The sequence below is a fragment of the Notamacropus eugenii genome, chromosome 2 (genome assembly GCF_028372415.1).
Source record: "Notamacropus eugenii isolate mMacEug1 chromosome 2, mMacEug1.pri_v2, whole genome shotgun sequence".
Taxonomy (NCBI): domain Eukaryota; kingdom Metazoa; phylum Chordata; class Mammalia; order Diprotodontia; family Macropodidae; genus Notamacropus; species Notamacropus eugenii.
In genome coordinates this window covers 191,374,889-191,397,392 of record NC_092873.1, presented here as the reverse complement: position 1 = coordinate 191,397,392, position 22,504 = coordinate 191,374,889, and the positions used below count along the sequence as shown (strand labels likewise).

General features: G+C 38.5%; 1 protein-coding gene across 3 annotated transcripts in view; it reads right to left on the bottom strand.

Moving 5' to 3' along the window:
* Positions 1-8,195: 8,195 nt before the first annotated feature.
* MFSD4B (major facilitator superfamily domain containing 4B) overlaps positions 8,196-22,504 on the bottom strand; it is a 29,713-nt gene continuing 15,404 nt past the window's right edge. The window contains exons 3-5 of one of the 3 annotated variants that reach the window (XR_011974468.1): positions 20,533-20,649; positions 15,312-18,177; positions 8,196-9,968 (exon numbers count right to left, since the gene is read on the bottom strand). Coding sequence is in view for 1 of the 3 variants with exons in the window: in XM_072643065.1 (XP_072499166.1) it covers positions 17,024-18,177; positions 20,533-20,649 (1,271 nt within the window). In the remaining 2 variants the exon portion in view is untranslated. Of the gene's footprint in view, positions 18,178-20,532; positions 20,650-22,504 lie in introns of all 3 variants that reach the window. The other 2 variants (XR_011974469.1, XM_072643065.1) reach the window with 2 other exon arrangements.

The window sequence follows — 22,504 nt, the reverse complement described above, 5'->3', positions numbered from 1 at the left end:
TAATGTTTAAAAAAAAAATTCTTTTGTGGCCCATATTGTAAATGCTTTAAAAAGAAGTATCACCTGACCAAAAGTTTGAATTATCTGTTATAAACTGTGTTAAAAATTTTAAAAACATTTTTTTTACATGCAACTGAGAAATAAGATATACAGACAATGGAGTACAGAAATTTATCTTGCCCTACAAGAAAATAAAGGGGATGGGGATAAGAATAGGGAGGAGTGTGATAGAAGGGAGGGCAGATTGGGGAAAGGGATAATGAGAATGCATGGTGTCTTGGGGTAGGGGAAGGGGAGAGATGGGGAGAAAATTTAGAACTCAAAATCTTGTGGGAGTGTCTGTTGAAAACTAAAAATAAATAAATATTTTTTTTTAAAAATAGCTCCAAAGAAGGGCATGCTTAATAGCAAGAGAAACACCAGGTGTAGAGGTGGGAAACCTGCAGCCTTGAGGCCACATGCGGTCCTCTAGGTCCTTAAGTGCAGTGCTTTGACTGAATCCCCACTTCAGTATGGGATTAATAAAAGGATGTGAAGTTTGAATTCAGGCAAGGGGATGCCCTTGAGAACCTGGGGGGCTGCATGTGGCCTCGAGGATGCAGATTGCCCAATCCTGCACCAGAATATTCTATGACAATGACTCAAAGAATTTGTTAGATTGAATTAAAATTCATTTACTTCTGATTCCTTTTGTTTCCCTATTGCAAATTTGTATTGGTATGCAAAACAAATTTCTGTTTTATCCATGTTCAAGAAAAAAAATGAGAGTGAGCTCAAACCCAGGTTTTCTGACAGACAAATTTGGTGTACTTCATTACACTTTCTATGGGGATACAAAAAATAAAGTATTATTATCTCTTTGAGAGTAGGACTTGTCTCAAATTTTCTGTTATTTCCCAAGTATTTAGCACAGTTGTTGGCAGACAGCAGGTATTTAATAATTTTTTTAATTTATTCAAAAAAAAAGAATGGAAAGGCACACATATGGCCTAGACATCTCACAACTCCAGTGCTTCCGAGATCCTGATGTATTGTAATGACATAACCATGCTGGCACCTCCCTCACCTGTCACTCTTTGCTACTGTTTTAGTTGTATTGTTTCTTCCATATAGAAAGGAGTCTGTCAGCTCTCTAACTTGGATAGATTCATAGGTGGTCTTTAGTTCTTTTATTTGCTACAAACCCCAGCCAGCCATACTTAACCAACCAGCTAGCTACAGAAACCCTTATGCATTTTAAATCTATCTTTTAAACTCTTCACCTCTGATTTACATCAATCTAAACTTTAATCTGACTTATGGCCTGAGATTCCTTTTAATACCTCTCCTATCCATGGGTCGGTCACTAACCTGTTGTTGTTCAGTTGGTTCATTTGATTCAGTGTGTCTGACGGTGTGACCCCCTTTTGGGGTTTTCTTGAGTCTTGACTTGTTTTGCCACTGGATTCCAATGACTGGAATAGAGAGGGAGGCCAATGACTTTGTGCCTCTCTGCCTTACTTCATGACTTGTGATGTCATTGGTCTTCCTAAAGAAAGAAGGACAAACAATGTTTGAATAGTGGTAGCTTCCTTTGGGGGACCCACCCTGTTAGGATTTTTCTTCTTCCCCCTTCTCCTCCCCCACCGTATCTATACCCAATCCACTTAGGGCATCATATTTTACATGTGAGGGCTCTGTCCAAACGAATATAATTTTTGGTCGTTTATAATTTGTAAGATATTTGGGGGTTTGGAGCCTGGATTTTTCCCCCTATGTATTTTTCAAAAAGCTAGGACAATTTACTCTTTGTCCTGCACGGTTATCATTTATGACTTCTTGAAATATAGCATTTGAAACAGGCTTTTTAAAAAGCCCTTTGTGATTCAAATGGAGCTATTTTAGTATCCTTTAAATCCAAACCACTTTGGCTTTAATTGAATGGTCAATAATGGGCCCCAGCCATAGCCTATGTTGTTCATTATTTGGGTTTTGATGGCTTAGAATGAGTGCAAATAGAAATGATTTTCTGTTCTCTCTAGAAACTGAGGGTCTTCTCCCAGACTAATACTTTTGTGAAAAGGGTGAACTACAAATCTGAGCTTAAGCTCTATAAATGGGAAAAAAAGATGAATGTTGAATAATAAGAAGTTAAACATTCTTAGAACAAAAAACAGACCTGAAAAGATTATTCGACTCAAAAACCACCACAGAGAACAGAAATGCCGGAGGGAGGAAAGAATGTAAGAGCAGAGGACAGCAATAGTAAGAAAGTGAGCGCAAAGAGACCAGTAAGAGATTTCCCAAGGAGACAGGGGTGAAGGTAGAAGGAACAGTGAAGAGGCAGGCCTGGAGCATTGTAGACAAATCCTGGCAACACCATGACCACAGATGAATCAATTTTTTTGTGTGTGGGACTAAATCAGAAAATGGGAAGGTATATGAAAGGAGGGGAGTAGGGGCATGCGAGTATGTGGGGTGCACAGGTCAAATTAAAGATGTAATAAAGAGAAGGTGACTTCTGTGGTCTCTCAAGAGTCTGCAGGAGAATGGGAAAGGGGATGGGGGCGGGGAAGAATACTGAAAAGAGGGCGAAAGAGGAGAGTCTTGTTTTGGTGGTAGGAGAGGGTTCTACTAATGAATACTCCTATAGATGCAATATTATGTGAAGGGAGATGAAGTGGGTGTTATGTGGGAAATTTGATGCTTGAAAAGACCACTTATGGTCAAAACTAGGTACAGGCCAACATCTTACGCTGTATGCCAAGATTAAGTAAAAATGGGTACATGATTTAGACATAAAGGGGGATATCAGAAGCAAATTAGGGCGCATGAAATGGTTTACCTGTCAGATTTGTAGATAAGGGAAGAATTTATGACCAAACAAATGACAGTGTTACTAAATATAAAATGGATAATTTTGATTATATTAAATTAAAAAGGGTTTACCCAAACAAAACCAATGCAGCATAGATTAGAAGGAAAGCAAAAAGCTGGGGATAAATTTTTTTATAGCAAATATCTCTGATATAGACCTCATTTCTCAAATATATAGAGAAATGAGTCAAATTTATAAGAATACAAATTATTCTCCAGTTAAAAAATGATCAAAAGATATGAACAGGCAGTTTTCAGACAAAAAAGACTATAGTCATATTAAAAAATGTTCTAAATCAATATTGACTAGAGAAATGCAAATTACAACACCTCTGAAGTACCACCTCACACCTATAAGTTTGGCTAATATGACAAAAAAGGAAAATTATAAATGTTGAAGGGGATATGGGAAAATTGGGGCACTAATGCACAACAGGTGTTATGAACTGAGCCAATTATTCTAGAAAGCAATTTGGAATTATGCCCAAAGGGCTATAAAACACTGTATACTATACCCTCAGATCCAGCAATACCACTACTAGGTCTATATCCCAAGGACATTTTATAAAAAGGTAGTGGGGGGAAGGTGGAGAGAGACAGAGGGAAGAGGACCTATTCATCCAAAAATATTTATAGCACCTCTTTTTGTTGTGGCAAAGAATTGGAAATTGAAGGGATGCTCATCAATTGGGAATGGCTGAACAAGTTGTGGTATATGATTGTAATGTAATATTATTGTGCTATAAGAAATGACAAGCAGGATGACTTCAGAAAGACTTGAAAAGATGGAAGAGTGAAGTGAGCAGAACCAGGAGAACACTGTACAGAGTAATAGCAAATATTGTATGATGATCAACTGTGAATGACTTAGCTATTCTCAACAATACAGTGATCCAAAACAATTCCAAAAGACTCGTGGAAAAAAATCTATCTGCCTCCAAAGAAAGAACTAATGGCATCTGTATACAAACCAAAGCATATTATTTTTCACTTTTTTGTGTGCTGTTTTTTTCTTGGTCTGTTTTTTTTAACAACATGAGTAATACGAAATTATGTTTTGTATGATTGTATATATATATATATATATATATATATATATATATATATATATATATATATATATATATATATATATATATATATATATATAACCTATATCAAATTGCCTATCATCTCAGAAAGGGGGGAGAGGAAGGCGGGAAGGAGGAAGTTTAGAACTCAAAATTTTAAAAAACAAATGTTAAAAATTGGCTTTACTTCTAATTGGGAAAAAATAAAATATCATTTACTGGTAATTCAAAAACAAAAAAAGTTATGCCCAACTCTTTATGACCCCATGTGTGGTCTTCTGTAGCAAAGATAATGAAGTAATTTGCCATTTCCTTCTCCAGCTCATTTTACAGGTAAGGAACTGATGCCAAACAAGGTTAAATTATTTTCCCAGGGTCACACAGCCAAAAAAGTGTCCGCAGCCAGATTTGAACTCCCAAAGATGAGTGTTCTTGACTTTAAGCCCAGCATTCTTATCTGCTGTGCCACTTCCATCAAAGTGTTTACATTCTAAAGAGGGAAAGTAACAAAAAACCCTTGCCCCATTTTTTAAGTTAAAAACATCTAACTAATACTATGACTTGTAAATGAATTTTAAATGTTTACTTCAATAAATAGTTTGATATACATTTTGGAAATGGATTTGGTGAGGCATAAAGGGTGGGGCAACTAGGTGGCACAGGACAGAGTACCAAGAGTGAGGAAGACTGGAATTCGAATCCAGGTTTAGTTACTTTAGCTGTGTGACCCTGGGCAAGTCACTTAACCCTGTTTGCCTGTTTCCTCATCTATAAAATAAACTGAGAAAAAAATGGCAAACCACTTCAGCAGGTTTGCCAAGAAAACCCCAAAAGGGGTCAAGAAGATTGAATGTGACTGAAGTGACTGTACAGCAACATGTAAAGGGTAGCTAGGGAGGGAGAGGTGCTCGTGCAGAGGGACAGCTTGGAAGGGCCATGGAGATATCTCACTCTGGGCACAAGACGACAAAAACTCACCTGTCAGAGTTGCAGGTCCCAAGGGCAGAGTCCAGGCTCCAGTAGGTGAGAGACAAGAACAGAAAAAACCCAGCCATGGTCTGTCGTTGTTGTCGGTCCTTCATTTTCAAAGAGGATCAGTGACATCGTTTGGAAATAGCTGAGAGATGATGTGGAAGCCACACCAAGCTTCTGGAACACCTCCTCCATAACACAGAAAGCCAATATCCCTGTTTCTGGGGATACTAGTACCTCAATACCTTCCTATAAGAAGCAGCTTTATCAAAGTCTAACAGTGCTGGGGAGCACAACTGTTACTCACTCTTACCTTCCCCTACTGTTAAGTGGGCCAGCCTTCTGCTTTCCACCCAAATACCCTACCACCGCCCCACAACTTGTGGTCATGACTTTCCAGTCCATTTCTTGGATCTTCTTCCTTTATACTGGGAGGGCTTTTCTATGGAACAGCCAAGATCAATGGCAGAGATCCCATCCAACTCTCTACAAGCCAGGGTACCTCAGTCACCCCAGTCCTCCTTACTTGTTCAGTTGGTTAGATCCTATCCTAGAAAACTGTAAAAATGAGGATAGTTTTCTCCTATGGCTCTGGACCCTTGGCCAGAAACAGTGTCCTAAAAAAATGCTCATATGCTCATATTCTCCCTGTCTCTCTCTTCTCTCCCTTCACTCTCACCCCCTCTTCTTGTCTGTTTTCCCCCTTGCCCTCTCTCCCCCTCTCCCCTCTGTCTTTGTCTCTCTGTATCTGTCTTTACTTTCTCTCTCTCTCTATTTCTTAGCGTTTCTCTCTATCTCTGACTTCCTTCCTACCCCATCTCTCTCCCCTCTGTCTCTGTCTCTCCCTTCTCTGTCTCTGAAAGTCTCTCTGTCTCTCTCCCAGCATAAATTAGCAATACAATGGTTAACAGCATAACTACAGGCTTAAGAAACTTCTAAGAAACAGAGGTAAGCCTCCCAAACCCCAAGGAAGGCATTGGGCTCCTACTCTCTTCCAATAGAGAGGAGAAAACTAGACAAGAGGAATGTTCACTGGCTCAGGTCTCAGGAGTCCTCATCAAGTCCAGCCCCCACAAACACCTGCTTCTCCTCCCCACAATCCCTTAGAATGGGAGCTTGTCAGTCAAAGTTTGGCCTAGCAATCCCACCGTTAGGTCAACCTCTCCTTGGGTAGAGTATAGTTGCGGGGTGGGGGGAGGTGAAGGTGGGAAAGGGAGAAGAGGAGACAGGGAAGACAGGTTTCATTTTACATATTGCTTTGAGATATTCTTGGCACATCCAGACAGAGATATTCAGCAGATATTGGTGCTAGAGCTCAGGAGAGGAACAGATTTCAAGGCCATAGTAACAGAGATGTTCACTGAACCCACAGTAGCCAAGATCACAAAAAAGTATAGAGAGAGAAGTTCTATGCCCACAAACATTCTTATCCTGCCTTTGGTCATTTGACTCAAAGCTAAAAAATACAATCAATTGAATTGCATTTATTACTCAATGTTATAAAGTACTTATTAAGCACCAAGAACACACCAGGCATTGTGGATACAAAGATGAAATAACTGCCCTCACGCTCAGAAAACTTACATTGGACTTGGGGGAAGCATATACACAAACCAGTAAATATCATAGACACATATGTTCTGACTCAAGCCTGTCTTTACAGCAGAACTGGTCAACTTGTTCTTCCCTCTCTCAACTTTGCATAGGCCATCCACCATGTCTAGAATGTTCTGTCTCCCGACCTGTGCTTCTGGGCATCCCTAGGGCTCCCCTCAACAGCCTGCTTAAGCATTGTCTCCTACAGGAGGGCTTTGAGCCCTGATTGTTGGCATTCTTCTCTCAAAAAATTATTTTCTACATGTTTTTCATGTTTTCTTAGCTGGGAAACTAAGAAGTGCAGTTTAAACTGAGGAGAAGGCTGGAAAGGTAGGAAGGGGGCAGACTGCAAAATGTTTTCAGTACCAAGCAGAAGATTTTATATTTGATCCTGAATGTGATAGGGAACTAATGGAGTTTCTTTAGAAGGGGGGTGATGTGGTCAGATCAATACTTTATGAAAATCACTCTGGCAGCTGAGTGGAGGATGGATTGGGGTAGGGGAAGGGAGACCAATTAGGTCATTGAGAGGTGATGAAGATCTGTTGTGCAGTTGTGATCAACTCTTTATCCCCCTATTTTGGGGTTTTCTTGGTAAAGATACTGGAGTTGTTTCCCATCCCCTTCTCCAGCTCATTTTACAGATGAGGAACTGAGGCAGACAGGATCAAATGACTTGGCAGGGTCACACAGCTATTAAGTGTCTGAGGCTGGATTTGAACTTAGGAAAATGTGTCTTCCTAATTCCAAGCCCAATGCTCTATCCACTGCATCACCTAGTTCCTCCAGGATCCAGACTAGGGAGGTGGCTGTATGAGTGGAGCATAGGGGATGTATATCAGATGCTGTGAATGTGGAAACAGAAATTAGCAATGAACTGGCTATCTGGCAGTTCTCCATTTCTTCATCAGAATCAGTTTTGTCATCAGAATTTCATTTTTAGAGCATATCCTTGGAATTAACTTCTGCAGAATTTTAGGACATAGGATCCTATGTATTTCTTTTTACTAACTTTCAAACCTGCTTTATTAAAATCTAGAGTTACTTGTGGGACTCTCTTCCCACAGCCTCTGCAACACTATTTCCAGTTTTTATCACTGTATAGCTACAAGACTTGGAACACACATTTCCAAAGAAATGAAAATGAGTATCCAATATAGGCACAGGCTGGATTTGAACAGGCAACATATAACTGATAAGGAATTCTGAAGAACAGGAGTAAACTGTCAGAGAAATACAAAATAGGAAAAGGTGGGAAGGCCATGGGTCAAAGGATGACAGATGAGCAGCCCTTGGGATGACAAGAGCATAGATGGGCTGCCCCCTGCACCAAGGGAGGAAACATCCAAACAAAAAGATAATAGCTTCTTTCAAGTGTGCGGTTGTTTTTCACAACCTAATGGATCTAACATTTTAAATCTGCACTTCTTTTATTACTAGGTATTTAGAACATTTTTGATGTCGTTGTTGGTAGTTTGTATTCCTTTTCTTTCTAACTGCTAATATCCTCTGACCACTTAGCTACTGCAGAATGGCTCTTAGACATATATTTGTGTCAAACGCTGCATATGTATATATTAGACTTATCTGAGACATTTGATGCCAAAATTTCTGGTGATGTTTTTGATGGACTGATTTTAGAAGCTTTCCAAGATATCACTACTACCTAAAACAATAAGAAAAATAAATAGCAATCCCAGGTTTCATCCAAGTCAATATTTTATTCCAATAAATATTCACACAACTATATAAAGCCACATACACATTAATCAAATTCAAATGTAATAAATCCATTCAATCACACACCCTCCCTCCCCTATCTACGGAAAAGAATTTCTGGATTTTTAAGTGATCAAAGTAAAGCCTGTCTAGGAATGTGCAGGGAAAAATTTCTGCAATCCATGCCCCACAGATGCATCTTGGGCTTATTAATAATATTGTACACAAAGGCCAGTTGTCAAGATAGCTACTCTCGAAGAGAATATTAGGCAGTCTTTCTAAAGAGGTTTCACTATGTTAACATCAAAGAGCACTGTGCAAAGTGGCATTGTGTTGTCACATAAAGATTGTACTAAGGGAAAAAAGCACACACACACATAATCTGAGCCAAATAAATAAGAGGCACAAAGTCACTACAGTGATTTTCCTGTCTAGCTCTTGTAGTATAGATTAAAATCTATTACACTTAACTCCCAAAAGTCTGCCCAGGATCTTTTGTATTACTGCAATTTTGTCATATAATTTGCTTGGGGGGAGGAAAGGGGAAGTATTGGCTTGGACTTGGGAATCTTTCAGTGCTATAACAATTTTATTTCTGAATATATCCAGGAGTATTCAATGGATCTCCAAGTAATAGCCAGAGGCCCTGTGTGTGTCCTAGCTGACCATTATACTGTTAGAATATTTCATGAAAAGACTTCAGGAGGTTACAGAGGCTGGATATGACAGGTTTATATGGTACAAGTCTACTTTGGAATTTAAAACTCATGAGGCTGCGGGCCAGCTCAATAAGGCAAGCCTGAGTCTGTAACTCCTCACAGGAAGAGACACATGACCCACAAAGCCAGGCAAGGAACCAGACAGCAGAAGCATCCCCAGTCACACCTCTCCCAATGGAAGCACGTGTGGAGCTGCTGGATGATCTTAGAGCGAGCTCTTCCTCTGAGGAGTTTCTAAAGGAAGCTATCTAGGACAACACCAACAGCTACACTGCACCCATCTTTCTTCATGACACTGTAGAATTTCTGCCTCTTTTGGACTCTCTGGTACTCTGCAGAGTGGACCTAAGTAAGAGCATTTAAATCTTGATGGCTATCAGGTGCCTTATGATCACAACTTTCCAAAACTTACAGAGCTTGCAACTGACTCATTTTAATAAAGATATGTAATGGGGGATGGACCCTCTGCTAAAGACCAACAGTGACATTCTTGCTGCAGAGCTGAGCAAATTAAAACACCTCAGGGGGATTGCTTTATATAGCATCTTTCTTTCAGCCCAGGTGGAGTACCTGCTCAGAGGTCTACAGTGCTCCCTGGAGAGTCTTCAACTTACTTCCTGCTCTCTAAGAAAGACCTAAGTTACCTGGCCAGAAGTCACCACAGCCACCTTCTCATAAAGATGGCTCTTGAAGGAAACAGCAGAACAGAATAGACTCCTTCCTGATACTTTTAAACTCAGCTTCAAACTCACTGGCGTGGCTGAATGTGCCAATATGAGGAATCAAATGCACTGACTTTTCTGAAACGTTGCCCTATCTATATTGCTGTACCAGGCTCTCTCATCTTGGTCTGTATGGCAACCCACTATTAAGCATAAATATGTTCTTTTTCCTGGGGCCATGCCATCTTCACCTTTCCCTGAGGGTAGTATGGCTTCCAGTCTTCCTGGATTGTTGCAAGAACCTGCCCCAGCATGGTCCTCCTCTTCCTAGATCATTGGAACCTCACATTGATAATGACAAACTGTCCTCTGTCCTGAAGGAAATGAAGAAAATGCAGATTATAAGAGGAGACTCTTCCACTGAGTATCCTTCCAAGTTTAATTTTGACATGGGTGACTATTTTGACCCACAGTAGGGGGTTAACTACTAGGAATGGGGAGAATCTCATAGTTCTGTGATACTAAGGATGGTAGTTCAATTTCTCATTTTTCAGAAAAACTTTTAACTATAATTTTGACCATGAAAGATACTCAAATATGCAAAATGAGAAATTAATCTCATCTAAAACACATAGCATTTTACAAAGGAGAACTATAGAGATTAACAGACAACTAAGAAACAAATGCCCATTTACTATTTTTATCTCAAACTGGAGACAATGTATATCCAGGCATCATCTTCATGATCTCTTTGTATAAAAACCCTTCATATCTTTCCACATTTTTATATTTCATTCTAAATAAAGGGTAATTCAACCTTTCGTTTAAAAAACGGGGTGGGGCAATTAGGTGGTGCAGTAGATAGAGCACTGGCCCTGGAGTCAGGAGGACCTGATTTCAAATTGGGCCTCAGACACTTGACACTTACTAGCTGTGTGACACTAGGCATCACTTAGCCTCAACTGCCTCTCAAAAAAATCAAAATGAAACAAAACAAAACAAAAACTAAGGTTTCATCTGTATATCAATGACGTGTAAATGCTACATGACATGATACCCTGACCTAGAGAGAACATCTTTTTTTATGGGAAATCAAATCCTAGCAAAGGGCATTCATTACCTATGATGCCCAATGAAATCAAGAAAATAAACTCTAGAAGGGCTTTGATGAAACTGCTTAAAATACATAGGACACACCAGACTTCTGATGCCATTTCCTTAATTCTGCTTAACAATATTTTACCCACTATTTCGGAGAACATCATGATCAAAATTCCAAAACACAGAAGGCAGCACCTACTAACTACGTCAGCTACAGTAGGGCCAGATATTTTACATCATGCATAACAGACAGAACAAATTTGTATCATATTAACTCAAGTGAAACAACACGTTACCTTGGTGATACAGCAACACAGAAACCAAGTCTTTAAAAACCAATAAGATGCTTATCAGTTCACAGATTCATAGATTTAGAGTTGAGAGGGGATTCAGAGATAATCTATTCCAACCTACTCAGTTCTACAGATTAAGGAGACAAACACATCTATTTTAAGTTCAACTCTTAACTTACAGGTTGAAAATCTGCATGAGATATTAATGAGATGGAATAGGCTGAAAAATTTGTCTAGTGTACTGAGGTCTCAATATAGTAGTCTGCTGAAATCTAATTTCTACTGAGGAAAAAAAGTTTATTTATGAAAAATAAAAGCAAAAATGAGCAAAAGTCAGAAGTACATCATCTCCACTATTTGTTCAGATTTTGAAGAGTCTGACTCTAGGACCACCCAGCAAACTTCCAATTTTTAGGTGGGTCCACCCATTCCATCACAACCAAATGGCATTAACGGGGAGCAGTACTCTATTTAGAGATCATGAGACCAAATTTATTTTTCATATTCTAATAAAGTAAAAGGAATAACAGTAAAATAACATACTCACTGTAAGAAAAAGAAAGGGGGTATCATTTAGCGGACTTTAAAAGGAGCAAGGCCAAAGCAGAAATGGGAAGAAATGAGGCAACAAATGTCAATTGATCTCAGAGAAAGAAAAAAGATGGAAACTCTGAAAGGAACTTTCTGAAACTTCTACATTTTAGCAAAAATAGTGCTATTGTGAAACAATACCACAAAACTACAACATTCTAAAGATGATGTTCCATTTCTAAAGGTTACTACATGAAAAGCTGAATTCCATTAAATTCAGTATATTTAAAATGCAGTCTGGTTGAGGACGTTAGGAGAGGAGGCATGTTCCTCAGTACAGAAGCAGTTTATAAATCAAAGAGGAAAAAATACCTAACACAGATAATTAAGCAATTTTCTCTCAAATAGCTAATGAAACATACAATGAAAACTCAATTATTCAAAATGCAAATGTCCAAAAAAAGGACTCTGAATTAAGTTATTTAGATGATCAGATGTTTACATTAAAGAACAGGTCAGTCATTCAGCTAGCTGCAGAAAAGGAACTACAGCAATGCTACTGGAGATGCATTTTCATGGAAAAGCTCTCAACATTCTCTACAGATGGACTGAGGTAGGGAGTAAATTAGGACTTGTGTAAGTCCCAGCACAAATTATGTCATCATTATAATTATGTCATATATATACAATACACATATAAATACATATATATGTAATTATAATACATGTCATATATATACAAGCACTTCAGCCAAAATTCAGTTCAAATTTCTGTTCCTTAAATCTCATTTACCTTGTTCTCATCAGTAATAAGTGCTAACTGATGTAATAACACCAACATTGTAATATCAATTTTGAAAGACTTAAGAACCCTGATCAATGAAACAACCAACCACTATTTTAGAGGCCTAAAGATGGAAGAATGTTAACCACCCTCCTGACAAAGAGGGGATGCACTAACATTCAGAACAAGACACACATTTTTGGATACTGTCAGTTTGGAAACTGGTTTGTTTGACAATACTTATCTGTTAACAAGGATTTGGTTCAGTGTTGTTGTTTTCAAGTAGGGATACATGGGAGAAAAAAATAAATGTCTGACAACTGAAAAAATGAATTTTAATTGTGAAAAAATAAATTTTAATTTAAAAAAATAAGGTTTCTGTGATTTTTAACATTGTTTTAAAGTACTTTTCATAAGAAATTTGAACATGGAAACCCAGTGAAAGAAAGATCAAATGTAAAACCACTCTCAAATTACTGTTCCAAATTTGAGATAGTCATTTTCTTCCCTTAAGAAAACTATTAATGCTTATGACCTGCACAATTCTTACGTGAACAGACAAATTTACAAATCTGATCAATATTAGGTCAGGGGAAAAATACAAATGAGCTCACTCTTAAATGTTCCAAATTTAAAAGATATATATGGCAAAAGATACTCCATTTGGTAATGAGAGATAAATGCTGAAACAAGATAACACACTCATGTATGATTAATAAATCCTAAAAAGTTTACAATATAAATCTTATTTAATAATAATCCCCCCCAAAATAGCCAACACTGTTTGCGGTCAGACAAAATGTGTCTGAGTTAACAAACCAGATATACAGCTTGCGAAAAAGTGAGGTTTCTACATTGAATCTCTAAAACATTAATTCCATTCAGATAAATATGAATGAATATCTTCATACACATACTCAAGGGGAAGGGGAGAAAACATAACTAAATTAAATGAAGGGGTCATGGACTCTCTAGCTCTGAAACTATTAATTTCAAATTTTTGTTCATCTCTGACACTCCTATTTAAGGGCAAGTTTAGGAGAATTTTTTTAAATACTCCCAAAAGTAACAGGGAATCACACAAGCTTGGTGATCCTCTAGGACTCTGAATTTCAAGAGGGAACAAAGACAAAGGGGAGATAATCCCTTACATTATACCTCTTCACTATGTTCCAAACAAATTGGCTAGAATGATCATTTTTCTTTGATTTTGCTTTTGAAAATGGCTACACTTGTTCCTTGTTGAAGAATGAGAGGGAAATAAGAAGTCACTACTCTGTACAACTTGTGGGAAAAAAAACACTGTGAAATTGAAGGTACTGACTTTATTGTTACTAAGCAAACAAAGGACCAATAATTTTCCAAGGCTAACATCTCACTGCAATTGCTAGTTTTCCAAGGCATACACAGCATTACAGGACTAATTGGGGAAGGGAGGAAGGGGATTAACAGAAGTTTCTAATTCAGTTACACTGCACAGGCAGTTATATAAAAGGGATAAGTTAAGATCAAAGTACCCCTGCATCTGCAACACCTTAGGAAGGGATATAAAAACCTTTATTATGGTATTTTTAAGGGGTTATGTTACAATAACCCTGTTCAGAGATCATGATTGGGATTTGGGGTTGTCTGGTTAAATGAAATTTCCAGATTAACTCACACAGAGTAGAAATGCCTCTGGCAAAGGTACCTCATGAGATATAAAGATCTGAGCTACTGGCACTTTCCCTTAGGAATGTGCAATTATTATGATCTTGCAATCCTAGGTTGTGTGTTTCTGGTTTGGGTGTTTAGTGGGGGGGTTTGTTGTTGTTTTTTAATATAAGATGTTACCGCCCACAAATCTATATAAATAGTGAGGCAATCAGCTGCAGTGCCAGCACATTCTAAATAATAGCCTCCAATTACTTTAAACAGAATAAACTTAGGAGAAAAACTTTTTCCCCAAACTTCACACTATTCGGAGGCCCATGAAAAATGTTTGATATTTCAAAAATAAAATTTGATTAGAAGTTTAAGAATAAACAGTTCTAGTTCTTAAATGATGGATTAGTTGAAAATGTACTTTTTAAAGAATAAATTTCTTTAAATTACCACTTCAACTGGTAGTGGCAATAAAATTACCTTTTTATTAATGCTTCAGGATCTCGACTAAAAGAATAAAACTAAAAGAAGTCGGGGGTGAGGGGTGTTGTCCTCCTCCCCATGCCTAGAAGGTCCTAGAAGGATAGAGAAATCCTTCACAGTAACTCTTTACTGACTTCTGATTTTGGGGAGCTGGGGAGGGGGGAAAGGCAGTGCATCTCTTAACTGCTTAATAAATGTTTCTTGTATCACACTTAATTTTTTTTCATTCAATAAAATCTTAAACTTTCTTGAGCACCCTGAATGCTTAAGGTTTTGATTATACAGATGATGGGTATCATGCCTCTTTTCCCAGAGAAGTGATTTTAGGATCACCAACTCCCAGTGATATGTTTCAATTATTTTCTTAACAATATAGAAAATATGCTCTAGTTCTGGCTATATATATATATGAATAAAATGTGTATGGCTACCCACAATGCAATCTATAACGGGGAACAGTTTTTTCGGGAATTCTATGTACTTTTTTATATTTCCTGACATCTTTCGTTTTTCCCCTGTCTCTTCCTGGGCCAACCAGACCATTCATCCACTTAAAAGGAGCTATGAGAATGGTGTAATAACCAGTATTCTCCAGCTCAGCCTGCCCTCTCCACTCAGCTGCTCATATCATTGCTGTATTAATCAGATGCCCCCTGTGATGGCTTGTAGAGTGGAGGAGCAAATGAAGCATTTGTAAGATCAAAGACAAAGGCAGCTATAAAAACATAGGAGTGTTTTTCTTTCCCTTTATACTTCTCACACTCTCCACCTAAGATCAAGGTCATTCAACGTGCCCTAAGGTGGAAACAAACCAAACAGTTCCCAGACTCAAAAGCTGCCCTGCCTTAGAAACAAGGTAAGATGATGAAAGGGATACACACCGGAGTCCTAAAACCATCAAAGCTTCACTGGGCAATTAGCATAGGTACACCACCGAGGAGTGAAGGAGCTGGATAAGAGAAAGGGATGCAGAGGCACACGGTAAATGAAGAAGTAAGTAACCAAGGATTCCTCAGATTGTCCCCTATGGAGAAGAACTCATCAAGTTTTCCATAATGTACATGAAAAAAACCTTTAAAAGATGCTCTACTTCCTCTTCAAGGACCCCAATGCCACTGAGTAATATTCCAGACTTTCATTTGGTTTCTCAAGTATGCAACAGCATCAAGAGGCTTGTCCTTGAAAGGCAACAGAAGCATATATCACTGCAAAGGCAAATCCCTTACTTTAAATGAATTGGCACTCTGGGTTAATAGCTCAGTCTCCTATGAATGTGGTTATCAACCAAAACCTAGATGAACAGATAGATATAACTGAGTCTGTAGCCCTGCAAAGGTCGGAAATAAATTTGAAGCAGAAGTAATGGACCCTTAGAAGGTCTAACTACCCATTGGTCTAACTACTAATGTAGGAATACTTCTCTATTTTTCAATAGCAAAAATTTAGATAATGCAAATTCCCCCTTCAAACTTAAGAGAAAAATAATCAGTATAGAAAAATAAGTTATTAACTTTTCAGTAGTTTTCTTTCTTTTTAAAATAAATGTCAACAGCATAAACTTCCCTATAGCTCAGTTAATTACTGATTAAGGAAGTCCTCTTTAGACAATGACTGAAAGTATTAAAGTATGTGAAACTTTCAGGCCACTAAATTCATTATCAAAAGTATAGTCTTAAAGTGATTGTCATTTCTATCTCTCTCCTTTCCACTACTTTTCTCACAACTTCCCTTCTTTGTGGAAAGAAAGGAATATCCTTTATCAACAACCCACACAACAAAATTTAGTGCATTTTATTCTTTGAAGAACATCTCACTGCTATACAAAAAATTTTAGAACTAGAAAAGACCTTAATTATCAAACTCAAATACTCTAATTTTTATTAAAAAAAAAACTAAGACTGAGAAAAACTGAGTAAATTAAAATCATGGAAATTAATCCATGATAAAAGTTATAGCTGGAACCAAAGTCTCCATACTCCCAATGCAAGGTTCTTTCCATTATACCATATATTTTCATTATTATCAGAAACATACTTTGAATCAGAAAGCAGAATCTATCATCATCATTTGTTTCAAGTGGAATAGAAGTGTCTGTACAATTATCTGTCCAGGTTAAAGAAGTTTTTCAAGGTAAAATAGATTCTTTCCTGAGGCTTTCATAACTCGTACCAACTGCAATTGGTTATTTCCCAGCTATCAGCAGTTTTGTCAATTCTGGTCATTTATCGTACTCTTTAATCATGCTCTTGGGTGACTTTTGCTAGCAACAAACTTCTTAAATATTTATGCCTTTCTTGCACCCTCTGAATGTAGGGGGCTACTTTACAGTGGAGTCACTTTACTAGCCACACGTGACCATACCTGACCTCTTTTAGTTGTCAAAGACTCTAGGATGACACGACAAACACCAGAATTTTCCATTTGTTGTAATCAGAGCCAGAAGTTCCAAACTCTAAAATGAGTTTCAAAATATGTCAATGATCTCTTCCAGTCTGCCTTTAAAGTCAATGGTTGTTACAGGCAATCAATAACCAATCCATCTTTAACTGTTAGTCATTCTTTTCCTTGTCTAGAGTAAGGGGCTTCACAATAACTAGCTAGAGATCCCTTTGGGAGATTCCCTCAAAATTTTTCTAGATGTCTCTATTACTGAATTCCTCATCGTATCGTTCATTTCAATCATTTCAAAGTCAACTCTGTTCCATTCCTTTTCAGCACCCTCTTCTCCATAATCACCCTCATCTTCATCATTAAACGTAGAGGTGGAGAGTAGTGCTTTCTGGTCTTCACTCTTTCTACTTCCCTGAATCTTGACATGAAGAGGTGCAGTGGCCAGTTTGTACATGATAGGAAATAAAACTCCTGTCACAATAGCTGACCCCAACGAAACATACAGAATCCCTGGAAGATGTGGGTATTTTCCCTGAAGAGATCCAACCACCACAGGAATGACCATTTCTCCCAGGGCAGCACCAATTACAAATAAAGCAGCAGATTTTCCTTTAATGGTCACGTACTGTTCAATCCAGGAAACGCCACTAGGAAATGTAGTAGCCATTGAAGCCCCATATACTGCTGTTGCCACCCAAAGACAAATATGATTCTTATCAAAAATAACTAGAAGTAGGGAGGCAGCCAAACTGCCCACATTGCTTAACACAATCATGGTCCCAGGCTGTAGACACGTAGCAAAACAGATCGCCATGCCTCTGCAAGCAGCAAATGTCCCCCAGAAGGCAGAGTTCAATCCTGCTGCTTGGCTTTCACTCATGCCAGCATGCAGTGTTGCAAAAGAGAAAACGTAAGAGCCGTATGTGACCTCTGCTCCAACGTAAAAAAAGAAGAATATAAAAAGGAGACCAAGAAGGGCATTCTGGTATTTTGCAGTTCGAGTTCTCTGAGCAGCTTCTTTTGTTTTCTCTTCATTTGGAATTTTTTGGAAAAACAGAATAATAAAGAAGGAAAACATCACCAAAACATAAGTTCCTATAACAACATAAGTTCGTAGCAAATTCTTATTAGCAGGTACTCCAAATATGACATCTAAGTCAGCTGCAGGTGGCAGGGTGAGTTCAGAGTGGTTTGACACATCAGTTACCATGTGGTTTTCAGAGGGCACAGCACTACCCAAGGCCAGCTTGGCTAGTAAGGGAGCCAAAAAGGCCCCCAAGGCAAAAGTGAAATGCAAGGCCTGCAGATGTGGGGCTGCTTCACCTCTCCATATATGCAGGATGAGGACATTGCAACCTACAAATAATAAAAAGAAATACATATGTGTTAAAAATTCTGCATGCCACTGATATCATGGAAGTCAATGTGGTAATTATCTTCAGAAGAGATTTAGGTGTCAGAAATAGTACACTAGAAGTATGAACTAGAATTTGCTGAGCCAAGGGGAAGCCCAGCACAGAAGTCAGAGAGCCACTTTGGGAATCAGGAAGATCTGGGATCAAGTCCTATCTCTGATACATACCAGCCACATGGTCCTGCGCAGCTCTCCAAGATTCTTAAGTTACGGAAAAGTCACTAAGATGCATTGCTAGAGGGAGTCTCCTCATTTGGGGTTCATTGTACCAATGAAATCACAAGTCAAGACCCACCTCCTGCCCCCTCTTACCTCCTAAAAGGCAAAGTAACCAAATGCCACTAACCCACTTTCAAAACTCAGGGAACCTGATAGTTACAGAGAACTTTGGTACCATTTAAGTTTTAGAAATGAATTCTACACTGTGAACATTGATATTTTCCTCAGTGAAACTATGCCATGGTCTCTAAAGAATCAAAATGGCCAAGTGACCCAAAGGACAATGGAGAGACAGAGTAGGCTTAGGTATTCTGAAACGTGTAACCAATACCTGGTACACAAGAAGTGGCCTAGAGACATCATCAAGCATGAGCATGATCAGAAAAGGATATGAGGGACATGGAGTGAGACAAAGGAAAGCAGACAGAGAGCTTTCAGTGCTGTGCTGATGACAACCCATCAAATAGTGCAACCATTCAAAGGCTAACAGCCCAAGAAGAAGGCCTACTGAACAATGGGTAGAATCTCTGTGGAAGACTTATGGAAGGATAAGAACTGCAAAGGATGAAAAGGTCCTGGTGCTGGAAATATCCACCTGATGGGCTCATGGAACAACAGAAGTGACAGAACAAACTGTGCTTCAAAGTAAAACACACTCTTCTGTTTTTAATCATCAGATAACATTAAAGTTACTAAAACTCCCTGTAAGACATAGCTCTAGACACCTATTTGAGGAAATATTATTTATGCACATACCAGGTGCAGCATGAGGTTTTCAGGACATGAGGATCTGCAGGATCCTGCTAAGCCCATTTGAGGACCTGTCAGGACCCTCTTACACCTTCAACTACAAGATGGTCAAGTGACACAAACAGGTAACACAGTGTCTAACTCTTTACAGATGTGCAAACTACCAACAGACAAAAGTCACCAAATTAAGCTAAAAGCCTCAAGTCATTATTTCACACATCCTTAGCCACTACAGTAAAGCAGGAGAGAAACAAAAGAGGCTATAGTGTGGATGGTGGGAGAAATGATTTTACATACATACATACACATACATACATACACACACACACACACACACACACACACACACACACACAATACAGAAGGAGTTATCTAAGGCAGTGGAAAGCTAAATGACTTCCTCAGGGTCACACAGCCAGCATGCGTCATCAACTCAGGTCTCTGTGTTTCCAAGAATGACCACTTGAAGGGCTGCCATATGGGAATATTAGACTTACTCTGTTTGGCCACTCTTAAAGTGCACAATAGTTGCTAATCTGTAGCAAGAGAAGGAGTTTCCTCAGGGATAAATTCTTATGCTGATGAAATCCTAAATCCAGTCTGCCCTTGGCCTAAATATGTTTGTGTGTAGGCATGTATGTATGAATAAATGTATGTACATTACACATATATTTACAAATATATAAAATTAAATGACAAAAAGTTTAGTGGACATCAGAGGTCAGCTAATTAGGGAAAGATTTAGGTGAAGAATATAGGAATCTTGCAGAAAAAGAAAAAACAGAAAAAACTGGTAGGTAAAGCAAGAAACAAGTTTAGATTTAGCTCTAATTACCTTTGCAACTATTCTAATAAAACTACTCAGTGCCCACTTTGAACATAATAGATAAATTATAGAGTAATAAGAAATATTCACTGAATTTGATTTGCTCACTCAGGCTGTAGAGTTTAGGTTTCCAGTCCACACCATAACAATTGGGATTCACTACCTATATGAAATTGCCATTCTGTTAACTACTGTCAATGATGAAATCTTCCCTCTCCAGGGGATGCTAACCACCAACACCTAATGCTTATGAAGCAGGGTAGTCACAAGTCACAGCAGGAGGCCCCCATATCCACCCTCACCCCTAGCAAGAATTATTATTGATTTTTGCCTCTCGGTAAATAAGAACACCACCCTTTCCCCAAACAAGTGCCATGTAGGAGAGTAACCTAGTTGAGAATTAGAAAAAACAGAGTTTGCTCTTCCATTTTCAAAAATAAGCAATCTTCTCTTTTCTCCTTCTGCTTCTTCACCCAAAAATGATGGCAGAAAATTCACTCACCTGTGTCTAAAATTCCAGTAGAAATTCCTAAGACTCCCATCATAAAAACCAATAATATTGCTTGTTTGCAAAAGGGGACAAGGTAGAGACCAATAGATGTCCCCAGCATTGACAAACCTGAAAGAAAGGTAAAAATTAGATACAAAACACATATTCATGGGTCATCACTACCTTAAAAACAATTGCAACTATAATGCCTAAAAATTAAGTCAAAACAAACTGGTCCTTGTTGAGGATGAAGAACTCTACTTGTTCTTCAACACAAAGTCAGCCATGGGAAGTCAGAAAATCTGGTTTAGGGAAATAAACTTCCACAATTAGGGAAATAAGTAAATTTCATTCTCAACAGACCATTTATAAAATCCTTTGCCTTTGGGCTAAAGCTTCTGGGGTGACTGCTGAGTAGACAATAAAATAACAATTACTGACATCCAGGGAAGGAGGAGTCAGTGGCACTACTGAATATAAGATGAGGAATGAAACTCTTTCTCTTAACTATTACCTGGGCTCCAAATGAAATTCCAGAGAGCTATTTCACAGGTTTTCCCTTATCTAGGTCCCTGGTCCCAGTTAAATTTATGAAGTGGGGTATGAATGTTATAAGTTGCCCCAAAATTTGAGCCATATAACTATCAACAGAAACACAAAAGTTTCTTGTTATAAACTTATACTAAACAAGTCTGGTGAACCCATAGGACCAAAGATTTAGAACTAGAAGAGACCTTTCTTAGTCCAAAGGTGTCAAACTCACTGGGAAATGTTGCATGAAATAAATAAAAACACAACATAGATGATGTTAATTTTTGGCTTTCTAAGTCAATATGCAGCCAGCAGGGACTCATTTCCATTTGTTTGATTCTACTGATCTAGCTCAATCCTGCCTCCATTTTATAGATGAGAAAATTGGTGTAGAGCAGTTCTAAGTGATCTGATGAAGAACACACGTAGAAGCAGGTAGCAGTGCTAGGATTTAAATCCGGGTCCTCTGACTTCAGAACTAATGTTCTTTCCAATAACACAACTACACTGTCAAAAAAAATCACAGGGAGCATCTAACTCAAAGATTCTTAACTTCTTTTGTGCCACAGACTCTAATAACAGTCTGGTGAAGCCTGCTAAGCCATTCGCAGAATAATGTTTTTAAATACTTGAAGTATATAGGATTACAAAGGAAACTAACTATATTAAAATATAGCTATCAAAATACTACAAAAACAAGTTTGTGGATTCCAAGCTAAAAATCCTTCATTTACTTCAACACACAGCTAGAAAGTCACTCAGTCTCTCTTTAAATAGCCTCCAGGAACAGGGAACTCACTGCTACAGCAGTCAGTTCCTTTTAGGTAGCCCTAATTGCTACAAGTTTCTATACACACTGAACCTAAATCGCCCCACACAAATCCACCTGTTGCCCTTAGTTCTGCTCTCAGGGATGGAGCAGAAGAAGGACTTCCCTGTTACTCGCCCTTCAGATCTCAGAAGGCAGCTGCCATGTCAGGCAACCTCCATGTCCTTGCTTCTCCAAGATAAACATCTTTAGTTACTTTAATGTGGCCTCAGACAGCCTTAGATCCAGTCCCTCTGTCCATCCTAATAGCTTTCCTCCAGATGAGCTCTCATTTGTCAACAACTGTCATCTAAAGGAAACAGGTAGATGTTGGGGTGTAGGTGTGTATGTGTGTGTGTGTGTGTGTTGAAAACACAATGCTCACAATGTGAGCATCTCAGTGTTCACAATTATGGTCTAGGTGAGATATTGTGAGAGCCATTATCCAAAGACAGAATGGGATTCCTCACTAGAGGCTGGATAACTATTTGTCAGGGAAACTGTAGACAGAATTTTTGTTCCAGGAGGAGGACCTCTGAGGTCCTAACTCTGACGTTCTATGAAGCTTGTATCTCAATGTGAATATATCGTTTGCTATGTACCTGCATGCTTAAGACCTTTGTCTCAGCATGCATGTGAACAGCT